Source organism: Plectrocnemia conspersa, unplaced genomic scaffold (assembly GCF_051122295.1).
Source record: "Plectrocnemia conspersa isolate PC_06_02 unplaced genomic scaffold, ASM5112229v1 ptg000011l, whole genome shotgun sequence".
Taxonomy (NCBI): Eukaryota; Metazoa; Arthropoda; class Insecta; order Trichoptera; family Polycentropodidae; genus Plectrocnemia; species Plectrocnemia conspersa.
This window is the reverse complement of record NW_028277175.1, coordinates 22,051,926-22,069,236: the sequence shown is the minus strand read 5'-3', so window position 1 is coordinate 22,069,236 and position 17,311 is coordinate 22,051,926. Positions and strand designations below refer to the sequence as shown.

The 17,311-nt window shown below is 30.0% G+C and overlaps 4 protein-coding genes across 8 annotated transcripts; 2 read left to right on the top strand and 2 right to left on the bottom strand.

Moving 5' to 3' along the window:
* Positions 1-4,659: 4,659 nt before the first annotated feature.
* Positions 4,660-6,447, bottom strand: Ogg1 (8-oxoguanine DNA glycosylase). Of its 3 annotated transcripts, XM_088197205.1 has the most exons (7): positions 6,264-6,394; positions 6,005-6,190; positions 5,846-5,939; positions 5,670-5,781; positions 5,434-5,604; positions 5,174-5,368; positions 4,660-4,807 (listed from the first exon to the last, which is right to left on the bottom strand). In XM_088197205.1, the coding sequence occupies exons 3-7, from the start codon at positions 5,911-5,913 to the stop codon at positions 4,715-4,717; spliced, it is 639 nt and encodes a 212-aa protein (XP_088053331.1). In that variant the 5' UTR covers positions 5,914-5,939; positions 6,005-6,190; positions 6,264-6,394; the 3' UTR covers positions 4,660-4,714. The 3 variants fall into 3 exon arrangements, with proteins under 3 accessions (XP_088053331.1, XP_088053330.1, XP_088053332.1); XM_088197204.1 differs by having other exon boundaries at positions 5,846-6,190; positions 6,264-6,447; XM_088197206.1 differs by lacking the exon at positions 6,264-6,394 and having other exon boundaries at positions 5,846-5,936; positions 6,005-6,127.
* A 638-nt stretch (positions 6,448-7,085) lies between these two features.
* LOC148229954 (histone-lysine N-methyltransferase SETMAR-like) lies at positions 7,086-8,100 on the top strand. Its single transcript, XM_088197209.1, has 2 exons — positions 7,086-7,138; positions 7,204-8,100. The coding sequence occupies exon 2, from the start codon at positions 7,211-7,213 to the stop codon at positions 7,682-7,684; it is 474 nt and encodes a 157-aa protein (XP_088053335.1). The 5' UTR covers positions 7,086-7,138; positions 7,204-7,210; the 3' UTR covers positions 7,685-8,100.
* A 606-nt stretch (positions 8,101-8,706) lies between these two features.
* On the bottom strand, positions 8,707-13,400 carry LOC148229953 (type 2 phosphatidylinositol 4,5-bisphosphate 4-phosphatase). The gene is made up of 4 exons (XM_088197208.1): positions 13,253-13,400; positions 10,836-11,041; positions 10,005-10,214; positions 8,707-9,901 (listed from the first exon to the last, which is right to left on the bottom strand). The coding sequence occupies exons 1-4, from the start codon at positions 13,305-13,307 to the stop codon at positions 9,623-9,625; spliced, it is 750 nt and encodes a 249-aa protein (XP_088053334.1). The 5' UTR covers positions 13,308-13,400; the 3' UTR covers positions 8,707-9,622.
* A 1,415-nt stretch (positions 13,401-14,815) lies between these two features.
* Sys1 (Sys1 golgi trafficking protein) lies at positions 14,816-16,610 on the top strand. Of its 3 annotated transcripts, none has more exons than XM_088196581.1 (4): positions 14,816-14,946; positions 15,144-15,364; positions 16,148-16,269; positions 16,341-16,610. In XM_088196581.1, exons 2-4 carry the CDS (start codon positions 15,194-15,196, stop codon positions 16,525-16,527), a joined length of 480 nt encoding a protein of 159 aa, XP_088052707.1. In that variant the 5' UTR covers positions 14,816-14,946; positions 15,144-15,193; the 3' UTR covers positions 16,528-16,610. The 3 variants fall into 3 exon arrangements, with proteins under 3 accessions (XP_088052707.1, XP_088052708.1, XP_088052709.1); XM_088196582.1 differs by having other exon boundaries at positions 14,842-15,078; XM_088196583.1 differs by having other exon boundaries at positions 14,845-14,946; positions 15,147-15,364.
* Positions 16,611-17,311: the final 701 nt, after the last annotated feature.

Genomic DNA, 17,311 nt, shown 5'->3' with positions numbered 1-17,311 from the left:
CTAGTAACTAATATGTATATATTTTATTAGCTAGCCAGCGACAATTACTTTAACATAAATCTTTAAAGCAAAATATATTCATATATATAAAATATATAGCTTAAGACTGTTTCAAAATAGTCTGATATTATTATTACTGGTGATCTGCATGAACCCGCTAGGCAGTGTAATTATAAGTAGAAAATGTGCTTTTGACTTTTAATCATTTTTATATTATGTAATAACTGTAGTTGTGTTTCACTACTGTAGTATTAATTTACAATTGTGGCACAATTTGTGGTCTCGGATCGTATGCAAAATCTATTATATCTACTAAGCGCAATAAATGTGTTCGGCCGATTCGATCAGAAAATTCATCGCAGTCATGTTCATCCGGTTTTATTAATTATATAATATATTAAAAACCATACTTGTGCCACGCCTACAATAGACGTTATAAGCGTAGTATATAAACAAACTATACTTAGTTGTCGAATTATTCCCATTGATAAATTTTTTTTCTTTCTTTCGTTTAAGTATGATTATCTAATATAGATAAAAAATTTGCCATAAAATAATTGTGACTAGAATGTAATCGAGAAGAAATCACCGTAACTTTATCGGAGTTATTTTATTTTTTAGTATATTTTGTGTATAGACTTATTCTTATATTGTGCTTAGTGTGTTTGTGATTTTGGAATACTACCATGAAAAGAAAAATTGAGTCATTTTTTGTATGTCGGTTCGAAGCGATCATTCACAAAATATAAATATATATATATATGAAGAAAAAAGAAAATAAACGTTTGAAATAAAAAATGAAAATACTTATTGACGAAATTGTATTATAATAATTGTAATTTTACATATCTGGTTGTTTTTATTTCGTGTCGTTTTCCATATTATTTCATATACACAAATAAAAATTGAAGCAGAAACAAACACTTAATCTACCGTTTTTCTTTCAGACACAAGCCTATTACAAAAAAATTATATTGTCTTAATAATACTTCAGAGATAGTATTATTATTAAAAGTCAACATAATTTGTTGTAATCAATTGAAAAGTACCATACAATGGTGGTTTGTACAAAGAGCTGCGATATATTGATTAAATAATATTGATATGATATAAACGACTTCATTCTAAATACAGCTAGTGTACACTTGATTACACAGGCCTGTGAAAAACTACTTTTTGAAAATTGTTTTGATTTGTTAATTGATTTTTAAGGTTATTTCACAAAAAGATTAAAAAATGACACAAAATGCAATTTTAAGATACTTGTGTTTGTTGACACTGCCAGAAATACAAATAATAAAAATGATTCATTTTTTTCTACTTTTCCTTTTGTAAACTTGCTGAGGATCATTTATTTTCCACAACTACCAATGGTCCGCTACCATGTTCACATTCCATCTTCCTTGATACCCCATATCCATTATTTTTAGTCCTGGTGAAATCTTTCACCTTGCTTCTAGCTTACTGCACCCAATTTTTCAGGCAAGTATACCAAATGTGAATGGAGGAAATGTACTTTTAAACTCATGTACAGTCCGAGATTTTAATTTTTTCAACATATCTTCAAGAATATACTTGCATATTGACCCATTTAGTTCCAAGAAAGCTGGTTACAAGTTAAAATGCTTTCAACGCCTCTTACTTTTTTTCATTTCTGTTTCTGAATTTTCATCCTTTATAAGTTGTGACATCCAACAAAAATGCCTCCTTTCAACTTTGCCTCGTAACAAACTAGGGATTTGGTCACAGGGATATTTGAAACATTCTTCTTTGGTAAAGCTTAGGGATAGTTTTCAATAGATATGAAAAAAATTACAAATCCTTATAGCATCGTTTTCTCTTTCCCTCAAAACTTATTGTTTCGCTTTTCCTTTGGTAAATTTTCTAAGGATCGAATATTTTAACATCCAGCAATAGTCCGCGTTCATGTTCACATTCCATCTTCCTGGTTTCAGCAAGTTTTATTATTTTCCACGCCTCTTACTTTTTCATTTTTGTTTCGAAATTTTCATTCTTCATCATTTTTCTGTCAGGTCCAACAAAAACGCCTTCCGTCTGGCAAACTAGGGAATTGGTCACAGAGATACTTGAAACATTCTTCTTCTATGGTAAAGCTTTGACAAATTGTTTCATCAAGCCCAGCTTAATGTAAAGCGGTGAAGGTATAACTATTTTTCAGCTCAATGAGGCATTCTTTCTGATTGGTCATACTTATCAACTCAAAATTTTTGTAACATTCTTTCAAATGAATTGTATGTCCCACAGGCTAAGATGCGTACTTATTACTATTGTGTAAGAGTACTGATTTTTTATGAATCAATAAAAAGCCTCCAATCGTCAAGTTTGTATTCAATGTTGAAAGCTACCGTGGGTCCGGGAACATTTTTACATAAAACAAATTCACCTTGAGAAAAAAAGAACAAACTTTTTCTCTACTTCGAAACCAATAAATGACGTAGCAGGTTCCCACAATTCTTTTTCCTTCAAAATGGAACTTAAAAGTTCTGCATATTCCTTAGAAAGATCCAAGTCTAACTAAATCATTTAACTCGGACTGGATGAAAAATTATGGATCGTATGAGTCACTACAATCATCATCGGTGCTTCAATATCATCTAAAATATTTTCTAGTGTATCTGGTTGGGAAGGAACAGGTATTCCAGGTTCATGTGGAACTGTTCGTATTGCTGACGGAATTTTAGGATAAGAAATTTCCTTTTTGTTCTTCAGATTAAAACTTTGCATTTTACAAGTGCAACAATTACAGTCATCACTATGATTTTTAACTCCTTCCAAACCTTTGGCATACAGCCTCGATTCTTCCATGCAAATCAAACAAACTTTATGGACCAAGGTTTGTCCTGATCCCCAAAATAAGCAAAGTAACACTTTTCACAAAATCTGAAATGTTTCATTGTTGTTTTTTTACAGTATAATTTCCATAAATATAGCAAGACCAATCCGGTGAGCTAACACATTAAAAAATGGGTTCCTGAAGTGAGAGATTCTTAAGAAGTGAAGGTTTGTTACCAATGATTCTGAAGTGTCACGTTTTTTTTATTTCCCGGGACTCGAGACTTAAATTATTTTTCGTTTAAATCACGAGGAAAAAAATTAACTTATATTATCAGTGGAAAAACAGATACAGTGTCGACTAGACCCCCCAATAACACATGTAGTTGGGGGACTAGAAAATACTCATACAATTTTTTGCAAAACGTTATACGAATCAGGCATGTGTGGTGAGATATCCTCCCTTTGGCTCGCTCACACAAAGAAATGGGCACCCAAATAGCACGTCCCCAATTTACCGTGTTATTGGGGGGTCGACTGTATATATACATGATAGATAAAAATGTATTGAAACAAATTAATGAGTATACATAATACAAACTATTGTATCGATTTGATCATAAAAAATACAATATTTTACTTTTGCAGGTCAAAAAATTTATTTTAATCACCAAGGCATTTAAGGACGAATCAGATAGCCTATTCCTAGTTTTTGTGATAAATATTCCGGTCTTAGAAAATACTCGCTGGCTTACTGTCGATGTTGGCTTAATTGTAAGCAATAATTTATACAAAAAATCTAGATTCGGAGTCCGCTTGCCAGTTGAGTCTACAATCTGAAACTCCTTTTGAAAATTGTATCTTTTATTCCTCACGGTTGTAATATTCTGGTGGTTCAATAATGCATTGCTTAATTCTTCAATTGACATGTTACTAAGATGGCAATTGGCGTTTTCTTCCTCGATTATTTCAATATCCGAACTTTCTTTCGAACCGTCCCATTAATTCTTCACCATGCAACAAAACAAAATTCAATAAAGCCGTTAAAGAACTAAAGGCTATTATACAACTTACAAAATGATTATATTCAATATTACTCAAAAAATTTGTCGGCCACAAAAAGCAACGAAGAAGTTAAAGCAACCCATAAAATACTCGCCGACAATTAGAAACGGAAACAATAAATGGGCTAGAAGTGATAAAGAATATGACGATACCTTTGCACTTGCTCACTTGAAGGAGGTATTCATACTATACGATCCTGCGACAGAAACTACAATGGATGCAAAGTTAATTGCAGATTCAAGCGAGTTTAATAATTAATAGAAATAAAACAAACAATATTAAGACAAATCTAAGAAAAAAATACTCATTATCAGGAAAATTATTGAAAGAATTATCAGAAAAAGGAATGAAAATTATCACAATAATATTTAACGCCATATTAAGACTGGAATACTTTTCCTCGTCCTGGAAAGCACCATATGTAATAATGATACAAAAACCAGGAAAACGACTCGAATAAACAACGTCGCATAGATCGATAAGCCTGTTACATGTGCTATCAAAAATAATCGAAAAACTGTTACTTCAACGAATAAACATGATAATTGAAGAGAAAATAATTATTCCAAATTCAGAAATCATCACAAGACTATGGAGCAAATCCATAGAATTATTAAAAAAATCAGCAACAATTTTGAGGGCAAAAGGTACTGCACCGCGTTCATAGATATCAGCCAGACTTTTGACAAAGATAAGATATTTCTTTACTATTCTGCAATATAACACGTAAATTCAATTATATAATAAAATCTAAAAATATATTTATCACCGATAAAACTTTTCTGAAATAACATAAACACATTTATGGTTAAATTTTTTTTTATTTGAATACAATTAAAATAACGTTACAAATATCTCAAGTCTTCCTCTTTTTGGCTGTTTTACAACTGCTTGATATTCTTTTAGATCCATTTTCTTCAAATTTCTTTAAATCGGCACAAAACAATATCTATAAATTTACAATAAAAAAAATGAATACATTTACACAAGAAGAACAAATGATATTTATTGTAAAACATGCGTTACAATGGAGTAAACACAATCAACAACTATATCACGAGTCAATCGCTCTATTTTAGCAAATCGGACTAAACATATTTTTAGCTTTTATTAATCGTACATTTCTAATGATTAAAATAATTCATTTTAATAAGAGGCATTCCTGTATGAGTAAAGAAAAAATACAAAAATAAACACAATCAATATTGATTCTTGATGTCACATATCCGAAAATATTGTATTTGTGATAACTAGTTAAAAATATATTTTTTAGTCACCACTATCCCATATACGATTTAAATGACTAAAGTATTACCGTATGCGCCCATCCAGCTTGACTTCCATACAATTGTCTAAAATGATCTCCAATTTCATTATAAATTTTATCCGTAACATTCTTGATAGCTTTTAAATGTGGCAGGTAATGTTTTGATGCTATTTGGTAGACGTGAGTATCGACAGGAAGAGCCTCTAAATGATTCAAAGACATTAAACAAATACAATCTGCTACCTGAAAAAAATAATATTAACACCTTCAGAATTGATCCATTAATATCATTAGAGATAATAGAATACCTTTGGCCCAATTCCAGGCAATTTCATTAACTCTTGCCTAGCTTCTTTATATGGCAATTTCGTTAAAGTTTCGAACCATTCTTCACCACCATTATCAACGATAGTTTCAGCGGACTTTTGAATATACTTGGCTCTATAACCGAAACTGAGTTCACGGAGCTTACTCTCAACCTTTAAACACATTTTTTATTAAATAAAATATATTTTAGCACAAAAAAACAATTTGTTGAACTAACCTTCTTATCACATAAATTATTTACGCACGGAAAGCTGTAATACTCCATATCTTTATCTTTACAAATTTTTTCACCATATGTTGTACATAAGTTTTCGATCATACTCGAAATTCTAAAATAAATACTCAATTATATAAAAAAAAATAGGCAGTGTTCAATTTATTTTTAAGTCATACCGTGAAATATGGTTGTTCGAGCTACATATGAATGAAAATAGATTCTCGACTGGCTCCTGAGCCAACATCCTGATTCCGGCGAATTTTTCAGCTGCTGTTGCAAATAGTTTATCTTTACTAGACCAATCTTTATACAAAGCGTCAATATCTTCGTCTAACCTCAAATATTTTCTCAACATGCCTTCAAAACGATTATATTCTTTGTCAGAATCATTCTTAGCTAAGTCTATATTATCTAATGACCCTAAAACTTTATATTGTAACAATGATTCTACTTGTTTCAGTTTCCAAACTGTTTTTTTAAAAACGCCAGTCCATTCCTTTGAACTATCATCAAACTTCCACCTGTAAACGCAAAATATGTAACGTTAGATATTTATAAATAACCGTTATATTCGACTTAAAGATTTATTGTTACCTGAAAGATTGCCCACCGGCTAACATTGCCGCTAAATGAAGAGGCGTAGAAGCTAATTTAATACACCGCCAATCCATAATCTTCTCCATGATTAATGTTAAACGTCAAAATTTGCCGCTCGTTACAGTGCTGCCGCAATTAAAAACTATTGGTCATAACAGAATAATTATTGATCAAATGTTCATTTTATTCAACATTGTTATTTCTCTTCTTTAAATAATTTATTATAATTTTTTGCAACGATTGAGTATTAAGTAATACCGATTACTGCTTCTAGTTTTTATATTGTACAAAAATCAGTGACATTTATTACTTGTATACTAGAATGTCTTGAAAATCGCAATTTTTCCAGCATCAAATTCAATTAGCTGGCCATACACGCGCAGGAACATCTGACGTATCTGTTTGTCGCAGATGCCTGCCGAACCAATCCGATCGTGTTATATCACCTGTTTTTTGTGATTATTTTGCACCCCTTCCATATGCCTCAAGATTTCATTGAGCCAGACTCCTGTTTATTTCACACTGACATAATTCTGCTGATTCACTCCCCTCCCCCTAAACCTGTGACATAATTTATGGAAGCCATACGACGACTAAGTATTAGTCAAAATGTTATTGTTTCAAAAACTAGTTCACCAGCAAATCCCAACGTTTTTCAGATTTGAAGCGATGTTCAGTATCACCCCAACCAAAAATATTATAACATGTGTATCTTTTGTATATTCAGTAATAATGATAAAAAAAATAAATAAAAAGTATATGTGTTTTGTTTCTTAGTATTATTTTATTTCAAAATATTGTTAATTTTATTTTTTCAATGCCCTTTGACTTTGACAGTTTCGTCATGGCAACCCTGCGGTATTAAAAGCTTGGTATGTGTGCCTTTGTTTACAATCAATGTTAAAGCTTTGTTCAATGAACTTTTATTTAAATGCAGAATTAAAATGGAAAAACCTAAAGTCGACGAGGAACATATTCGCCACTGTATGCTGTTATTCTTCGACCAAGGCTCGAGGGCTACGAAAGCGGCTCGAGCCATCAACGAGTTATACGGTGATGTTTTATCGAAGAACAAATGTCAGCGTTGGTTTAAGAAATTCGCTTCGGGAGACAGAAATCTGAAGAACGCCCCCAAATCTGGAAGACCCTCAAAGCTAGACGACGAACTCTTGAAATCACTAGTCGAGTCTGATCCCCAACAATCCATCGAAGAACTGTCGAAAAAAATCGGCAGTCCTTGGTCCACTGTTCAAGAACATTTAAAACGTATAGGTTTAGTGAACAGAATGGGAATGTGGATTCCTAGAGAATTAGTGATGGATAAGACTGGAGAATGCAATGATATATCTGATTTTGTTATGTCTAGAGAATTGAATGAACCCATGCTACAAGGAATTATAAATCAAGAGGAAAAATAAATTATTTGCGCTCAAATAAAGGATATAAAGTAATGGTTCTTTCAAAGGCCAAATCTTGAGTCTGTTGTGTTATGCATCAGATTGTGTCTTAGGGATTATTCCTTCCAAGACTAGATGAATATAACGACGTGATAAAAGAAATCCTGTAAGGTAATCAATCAAAAATGAATTACAAAAATAAAGCAATTTTATCTTAATCAAATGAGTGGGGAATAATTTAATTGCCATTTTTTTAAATTAGTTCTGGTGTATCTAATTAAACATTCAGGACAAGCTAAAGCAAATATACTTGAGGATTTGCTACTCTTTTAAAAATGAATAAAGTAATATTTAATGTTTACCATTTTTTACTTTACTGTTGTTAATACCTACCATTTCTGTACATTTTTGACTGAATAAAAATATACTTTTTATTACTATGATTTTTTTCTAAATCAAGAAAATAACCTATTTGATATAATTTATTATTATAGAATTCGCTTGTCAACTATTTCTCTCCAATATTCACTATGTATGAACGTTATCCTAAAAATGTGCATATTTGAGAATACCAATTTTATTAAAACTATGATTCTTCTTAAAAATGGTTTATTCATATTATTCAAAAGTACTCTATTTTTATAGGTACTACATAAAAAAAAAAGATTTAATACAAGTACATTAACCAATTACATACACTATTGATAACTAAACTGTTCGTGAATATTATTGAATATCTTGATAATTCTCAGATAAATGTATATCCTGTAGCTAATCATTATACATAAGACATCAAAATAATGAACTAAAAGATATGAGTTTTATCTTACATTTTTTTTTAAATAACGTTCTTTATTGATATTTTTTCTTTAGCAGTAGTAAATATAGTTCAGTATTTCTTTGCAAATCTATATTAGTCAACACGTCTGTTAAGTCATCCGTAGGATTATTGTAAAGCATATCAAATTTCTTTGCACCAGTGAAACCATAGAATTTATAACCAATAAAAAACAGGTTTCTATATAACGTATGTATTAAACAGCTTTTTCAATAATTTTTTAGTTTTTATTTCATGGTTTAAACAAATACAAAGTAACAATATACAATAAAATGTGTTACATTCAATGTTGATATATTTATATATTTATTTACATTACACATAGGATAAGCTGATGAATCCTAATCATTCAGATCATATTAAATTACAGCATAAAATTATAGATGTATAATTTCTTATGTTAATGTTGTTTTAATTTTTTATATTATTAAACTGAGGGAAATGTATGAGTGTATGAATATTTTAAAAACTTATAATTAAAAAAAAATCACATTAAATCAATAATCACAGATGAATATGAATGTTTGTAACGAAAAACAATCTGAAGGAAAAAATACTATTTTAAATTAATCTTCTGCGAACGATGAAATTTTGATTGCTTACTAAGAGAAAAGTATGTCATTTTATACATATTTTATATTAAAAAACAAATATAAACGATAATATCAGCTCGTAGCGTTATATAAAAAAGAGAAAGTTTACAATATAAAATATTGTACATATATACGTATAAATATGAAAAACTATGTTAAGGTATTGAATGGATTTTTAAATAAGAGGGTTAATTCAATATGCAATTCAGATAACGTGTCTGTTCCGATCTATATTTTTGACTATTTATAAATGTTCTTAAATTATAATACATATTTTTATAGTAAATAATAACAATACGGTCTTATTAGTTTTAAAAAATAACATTCCCATTTCTAAAATAACAACCAAATATATGATTTTTTTAATATAAACATGTATGCGATATATATATATATACATACATACATATATACGTAAAAAAGCAGTTATAATGTGTCTATATAATAATAATAATAATTATTAGCAAAATATAGCAATCCATTCAATCTAGTTTGATATTGTATTCATTATGCAAATCTCAAAGAGGTTTAGGTTTCCATCGGAATACTTATCTTTCGGGTTCGATAATATATACCCCTGGAAAATAGCACCAGTGACAATAGGAATGCCCCCACGTAGACGACATAGACACCGCCGAAGTTGCGGACGAACGTGTAAGTTCCGAGTGTTATGCCAATGCCGATCACCAGCATTATAAATCCGAGGATGAAGAACACTTGAAAGCGTTTGCGCGCAAATTGGTAGCCGACGGAGGACACGTCTCTACAGTGAGGACACCTCGCCAACGCGTTGTTCAACGTATTAAACTGAAAAACAAGACAGTGTTTACAACAACAAAAAAAAAACGAGAACGGAAACACTGCACGAGTTAATTGCATAGCAACTGAATGATGTAAAACAAAATCTTACCAAAAATGTTTCAGAACAATGTACACACACAACTCGGCGCATTCCTGGCTGAGCAGGCATGGGCGGAGTGACCGGCGAAGGGGCTAAATTTATTATTCGTTTGCAGTTTGGACGCGGGCACGCAATGCGTTGTGAAGAACTCTTGCATATCAGCAGACAGTTGCAAGGGCATCTGACGTACTTCTTCCCCGGCGGGGCGTTACGTATAGGCTGAAAAAGGTGAGTTAAATGAAAATCTAAAAATTTATTTTATACTATTGAACAGTTAACCATTGAAATTTATCGACAAAAAAAGTTTAGTACGGTGATGCATGTCTGTCACTTAAGAAAGTGTACGAACGGACTAGAAACATTGATTTTGAATCATCTGTGTCACTAAAATAGTAAAAAATATTGATTTTAAATAATATATGTTCAATCGAAACTGTTCTTTTTGGTAATTAAACTTGAGCATTTAAATTTCAGGGCAGTATTGGTTTATTGTAATGAATAAAGAAATAGTTTATCGTTCAAAATTGAAAATATACGAGTTCCGTTACATTGCTCAAATATAAAAGGGTCTCTCGACTAAATTTAAAATTATTGAGAAGTGCTGACCGAACCACTGTGCGCTCTAGTAGTGTAATAAGTATGAATCACTCTTATTGCTTATATCACGTTTTATCAAAATCAGAAAATCAACAAACAACATAAATATTCATTCTTATTGTTATTGTTTATGTATTAAAAAACATAATTATTTACCAGTGACACACATAAGAATCTTATCGAAAATTTTTAACTGATAAGTGTTGAGCATACGCTTATGCAAATATGTGTAATCAATAATACCGTAGCTTCGTTGCAATGCACGCATTTGACCACATGTTGTTCTCTCTTGCCCGATATGTCTATCATGTCTTGGCAGACGCGGCACGTGACCATGGGCACACCGTCACGGGGAGTGCCGGCATCGTGCGTCTTTCCCCCGGTGGCTTGTTGATACGACGGAGGCAACTCTTCCGGGCCGATCGAATGTGCCGTCACATTTGGCTCTCCTGCAATTAGAATAAAAAATATTATGTTGAAAAATTACATAATTTAGAACAATAAAAATCGTTAATAATCTACAATATATTTGAGAATATCAGTCGGTTATCATTTGACACTAAAGTTAAATATAAAAAAAGAAAATTATGACAGGCAGATTAGTCACCGAGTGTAATCAAAAAAATTCCCATTGACATATGATTTATGTTTAACTTGATAATGGTCATTTCTATATCTTAGAAATAATGTTTATTAATATAAATTCTGATTTGATAATTAATCATTTTTATCAAATAAAAATGCTGATACAAATTTGGACTATTTTGTTTAGAAAAACTGCACGGGTGTACAAAATAATATATTTTTATACATTTTCTGTTTTACAGAAAATTAAAAATGTAAAAGAAATACCTGAAGTGTCTTTTTTACTCATTTCTGGTATATTATCAGTTATGTTAGGCTTGTATTGTTCGGATCAGAATTTATATTAAATGGTTAAAATTGAAATTGGACTGATCAGAATATATATATTAAATACATAGTAAGAATTATTTTGACAAATGGTCAGAATCATTTTATTTTATAATAAATGATCTGTATTTTAACTTTAAGATCAGTTTTATGTTGACAGATGATCAACATAATAATACATGTTTGGTTGGGCTCGCAACATTGTTAGATGTTAACACAACAAGCTAAGCATGCTTTCTACTGTCGCTCTGTCATTATTATCACTTCATTCTTTGCTCTGAATATCTTTGCATCCTACAATACATACAGTTTAATAGATTCGTTGCAGATTTATTGAATTATTCATGGGGTGTTCACTTTCTGACCAACGCTTGCTCGCACTTAACCTGTCCAACAGTTTAGATGCGAGCGAGATATTTTATAAGATATTTCTAAAATAAATCATTTATTGTTCATTTATATTATTTTTATTCACATGATCATCTTATATTATAATTATGATGGTCCTATATTTTTATTCTTTTGAGATTTGATTTTTATTCCGACACAAAGTTAATTTAAATTCTGTCCAGTTAATTTGTTGGCGTTAAGGTACATGAAACATGTGATATTTTGATTGAAGCCTAGATAATAATATAATAGTAGAAAAATATTGCACTTTTTATTCTTCATGATAAGATAACTCAACGTATGTCTAGAGTTATACTCTGATATTAACTGACAGTAATTGGATAATGAAGATAGTTATGTCTTCAATGATTAATGTACAATAAATATTGTTCCTATAAGCAAACTATTGTTGCTTAAGCTGAACTAGCAATTAGAAACAATTTTAGCGAAATCAATAGTGGTTTTCAAGATATTTTATCTATACCAAAAATAAAAAAGGCATATAAATTGAAATCGAGTCTGATAAAATAATTTTTATTCAGCAATTATTTATAAATAAAACTTAATTGAATATATCTCGATCATTGTTCGCAATAATCAAAACGAGTAATATCTTGTAAGTAATCAATTGAAAATATTTAATAATAATAAACATTATTCGATATATTGTCAATAACTATCCGGATATATTTAAATTTATATTATCATTATATGTTAGTACTTATTTTCCATTAATCATTTAATTAAGAATTTTATTTGTGTTCACATTTTCAATAAATTATGTTTATACAATACATATTTTGTGTAATTTTTATCAGCATAGACAAGATTATTAAAAAAATTTAAAAGACAGAAGCAACCAAATTCTCCAAAGTTCGCACAACAGCTTCTCGACAATGAACAGTTGATCCATCAAATCAAATGATGCGGTACCCGTTTGTCAAGCTTTTTCAAGTGGTTTCGATTTGGTCATTATCGACTGAAAAAGGACGCTAAATAATTCCATCAATTCCTTAAAAGTACTCATGGCAAAAAAGCTGTTTTTAATTTATTTTACTTTTTAAAGCAAAATTAGACTTTTAAAATAATAAAAATAAAATTCCATTTGATAATTAATTAAAATTGATATAATATTGAGTGGAATATTTATTAGCAACAGAGTGAATCATGCATATGAATAATTAAATAAAATTTTATAAAACATTGAAATACGTATCAATGTACAAATAGTTTTAGATGCAAAATATAAAATTACAAATTAAAAAAATGCAAATAAACGACGGTGAATCACAACACGAATGCGAGGGGACAATGGCCGGCGGTCGAAGACTCTCGATATGGATATGGGGACTGATCACCTCTGGGCGAGCTTCCGCCCCTCAGCAGTGGCGCGTACTCCTCGCCGTCGCCCATGGTAGCTATCGATGGCGTACGACAAATGCGCGATTCCACGGAACGCCCAGACGACACAAACGTCAAACTCCGAGCCTCTCAGACCGCGAGAGCGATAGTGGCCATGACCACTCTAGGCGATTTCACTTTCAGACGCCAGCTGCTCTCTCCTTTTTTCAATTTTTATTTCAAAAGTGTCAATTCAAGTATCGTTTAATATGTATGTTGTGCTCAGTGAAATTTTAAGTATGTAATAAAATAAAGAATATTTTTCCAAACAATTAATTCCACTATGTAAAAAGTAATTGAAATTTGACAGGTCAGAGTTAGACCTGATAGAAACAGGGATTTTATTTTGATGGTCAGGTGAAGGCATTCGACCCTCCCCCTCAAATTTGCCTAGAAAAATGTCATTTAATGAAATATGTACCATGAATCTTGAACAACTGATTAGCTAAATCTTCCACCCTCGTAGAAAAACTTAAATGACGTCCCTGGATTAAAAGGGGATTGTAATTCATTACCACAATGCTAGACTATTATGGCTAATTACTACCCATTACTATCCGTTTAATGTGTTTTGCAGTTCTTATACCATAGTCTCTATTTTTTTGGTGGATGTTTGTATTGACAAAATCACCTTTAATATTTTCTTCTTTTCATTTGCTGAAATTTTAATATACTTACTTATACGCAGGACCATAGCTTGAGAGGGAGAGGAGCATGTACCCGCGGGCGCTCTACTTTATATTACGGCATTAATTTTTCAATATTCTAACAGAAATAATTTACAAAGCCATTTTTGTATAAAAGAAAGGTCTCGCAGAAAACCATATGTTTTTAGGTAGCAAATCGTTACAAAAACTTCTCCATCCGAGTTATTTGCTACTATTGGGTCTTTTACCTATATTTTATGGCACCGTACATTTCTGAAAAGAGTGAAAAGGTAGCTTTGCTTACATCTTTGCTTACTGGCAGTTGAATGACGATAAACAAAAAATGTAATGTGAGAATTCCTGCTGACTGAATTATACTTATTCTCGTCGTGCAATATGCAAGAACTATCGTATTTTCTCTTTCTCGGAATCTCATACTAGCCCAAATCACAGTCCAAAATGCATTAAGATTTGGCTATGAAGCATTTAGATGTAATAAATATATTTTTTTATTATACAGAAGTGAAGATTTTGATAAAGCAAATATTATTTTACAAAAATTAGTTATTAGGGCGGAGTATGAATCTACCTTCAGAGGGAAATATAAAATTATTTGCCTATGAGAGTACAGATGAATCATCGATATTTAGCGACAACCGAAATTTTAAGATAAACTATTTTTCAAAGATAATAGACATTTGAAAAAACCACCAAAATATATTTGCTTTTTGTACATGCATAATGTATGTTATAAATTTGACCAAAGTCTATTTATTCGAATGTTGCCAAGATTTCTACATACATATTAGAAGATGATTTCTGTATTATTTTTTTAAATAAACACATATTTTAGGATTACTTTTTAAAAATATTATGATATTTTTTTTCTATATAGCAACACTGATATTGTCATCACGTCATTATTGAGGTGACAGTTACGAACGTTTCTTGGGATATATTACAATACAACTTCTCTACATGCTAACGATTAATTACATCACTCAGTAAGTTTATTAGATATGTTTGACCTAATTGTTAATTTTATATGATTGACAATATGTTCTTCCAAATTGAAATGAGAGATTTTAAATTTGGATTATAATCCATTTGTGGACTAAGTAATTGCCATATTAAACGTAAATATAATCTTAAACGTAATATTTTAGTAGTATCATATGTTAAAATTACTGTATTATTTCAGAAGGTGACGGTAGATTGTTGCAAATTACTGTTATGCATCCCGATTAAACGATGAAGAAACTCACGGGCTCGTTCCGCTATACGCAATGGGATCCGACTCTATTGATATCCCAGATAGTGGCAATGCAGTGTGTACTTTACGTAGCCCTCGGTCTCTTCATGGGTATCATGCAAGATATATCGAGTTCTACGAGGACTTTGGATCACTTGTTTAAATATCATGTAATCATAATAATCAGTACGAGACGGCCGGCGGGAGCATTCGGTGCAGGGGAAAAAATCTTTAATAATTTTTCAATTTAGATCCAGTAATATAATAGTTTTTATTACAATATTAATTTGCGAAAACTAAAAATTACAATACGCAATATATCTCACTAATTTATGAAAATCAGCCAAAAAGTTATAGAATATAAATTCCATATTTACCAATACACAAAACTATTCTTGACTAGCTTAAATATATAAAAATTGTAGATTAGTTTGTAAACAATAAATATTCTAAACATTGTGTTTGAAATTGCCTTATATTTTTAGATAGTACTGAAAAAATTATTACAAAACTATTTTGATTATATAATAAAGTAAGTCCTCAACTTACATGATTAATTGGTTTCGAAAGTTTATAAAAGTAAGTCAAACAAAACTTAAATTCAAGTAATGTCCGATGTAATATGGTTAGTTTCAAAGGATAAGTACATAAATAAAAAGTCACACATGCATACACTAAGAAATAAAATGTAAAATAAACTATTATTTTATCAAATACATACACACATATTATACAAAAATATATGTATGTAATGATAATGAACACATCAAGCGAAACATATGCCGATATGTCAAAATATCTTTGAAGTAATATTGTGAAACTACTTGAATTATTGAATCTAAATGGATCGTATCGAGGATGCTATATCCTTGCACCGAATGCTTAAGCCATCCATCATCTGATAATTACGTTATAGCAATTAAACTAAATGATTTATTATTTTTGATTTATAGGAAATTCATATAAGAGATTTAGAAGGACAATTGGTGATTGTTGCGTTTGTATTAAATTCATTGTTAGGTGGATGGGTGTTATGGTTGATCGTGCAGCGGACTAAATTGTGCTTAGATTTTAGGTTTGTGTTTACAAATTTTTCGGTACTGTATAATATCAGAGCTGATTTATATACTTTTTATTTTGTTTCAGTTGTACGTTTTATATGATACATCTGTTTTGCTGTTGGTACTACAATGGCAATTTTCCATCTACTTTTTCATGGTGGGCGCTCAATATAGCTTGTGCGGTTATCACATGCGTCACTGGAGAGTTTATGTGTTTAAAAACTGAACTAAAAGCAATACCGCTTAGTTTAGGATCGAAAGTTGATTTATAAAATTTAATTTACATATTTTTTTAATATTTCAATTTGTACCTTGAATAAAACAATAAATTAATTAATAAAATTTCAATTTAAAATTGGGTGAAAAAATTATTTTAAAGTAATTATAGCTAAGTACATATATATAATAATTTCTAATTTATTTTTATGTAAATATATTTTTAAAGATAATAATCTTTGTATATAAAAAGCGTTTTTCTGAACATCATTTTTCCATAATTCAGTTAACACTTATTCTTATTACAGTAAAAGAATAAACAAATGGATATACATATAAGTTAAACATTTTTATACAATTTAACACTGAACACTTTGAAAGACACTGACGTTTTAAAGCTTCTATAATTAAAACATAATAAAAATAAGCTTAATTAATTTAAAGCAAAAGTAAATATACAATTACATACATACATAATATTGTATATAAAATAACAATATCAATATCATTTGTATATAGAAAAATATCACTTATTTGGGAAGTAGATAATTTAAGAAAAAATATAAAACATTTTTGTTATTAAAAGGAAGACTAAAAAATATATATTTTAATCTTAGCATATACATACCAATATATTGATTGCATATTTAGTTAATATTTAAAATTTAGTTACTGACTTCAATATAAAAACAATATACATTTATATGTAAAAACAGTGAGTATAATAAAATATACTTTATAATCTTTTCAAAAAAATGAGATGCTATTAATAATCATCAGTTTCAGTTCATTGATAAGTCTATATCTCAGCTTTTCCATCCTATCTTCTAGAGACACTTC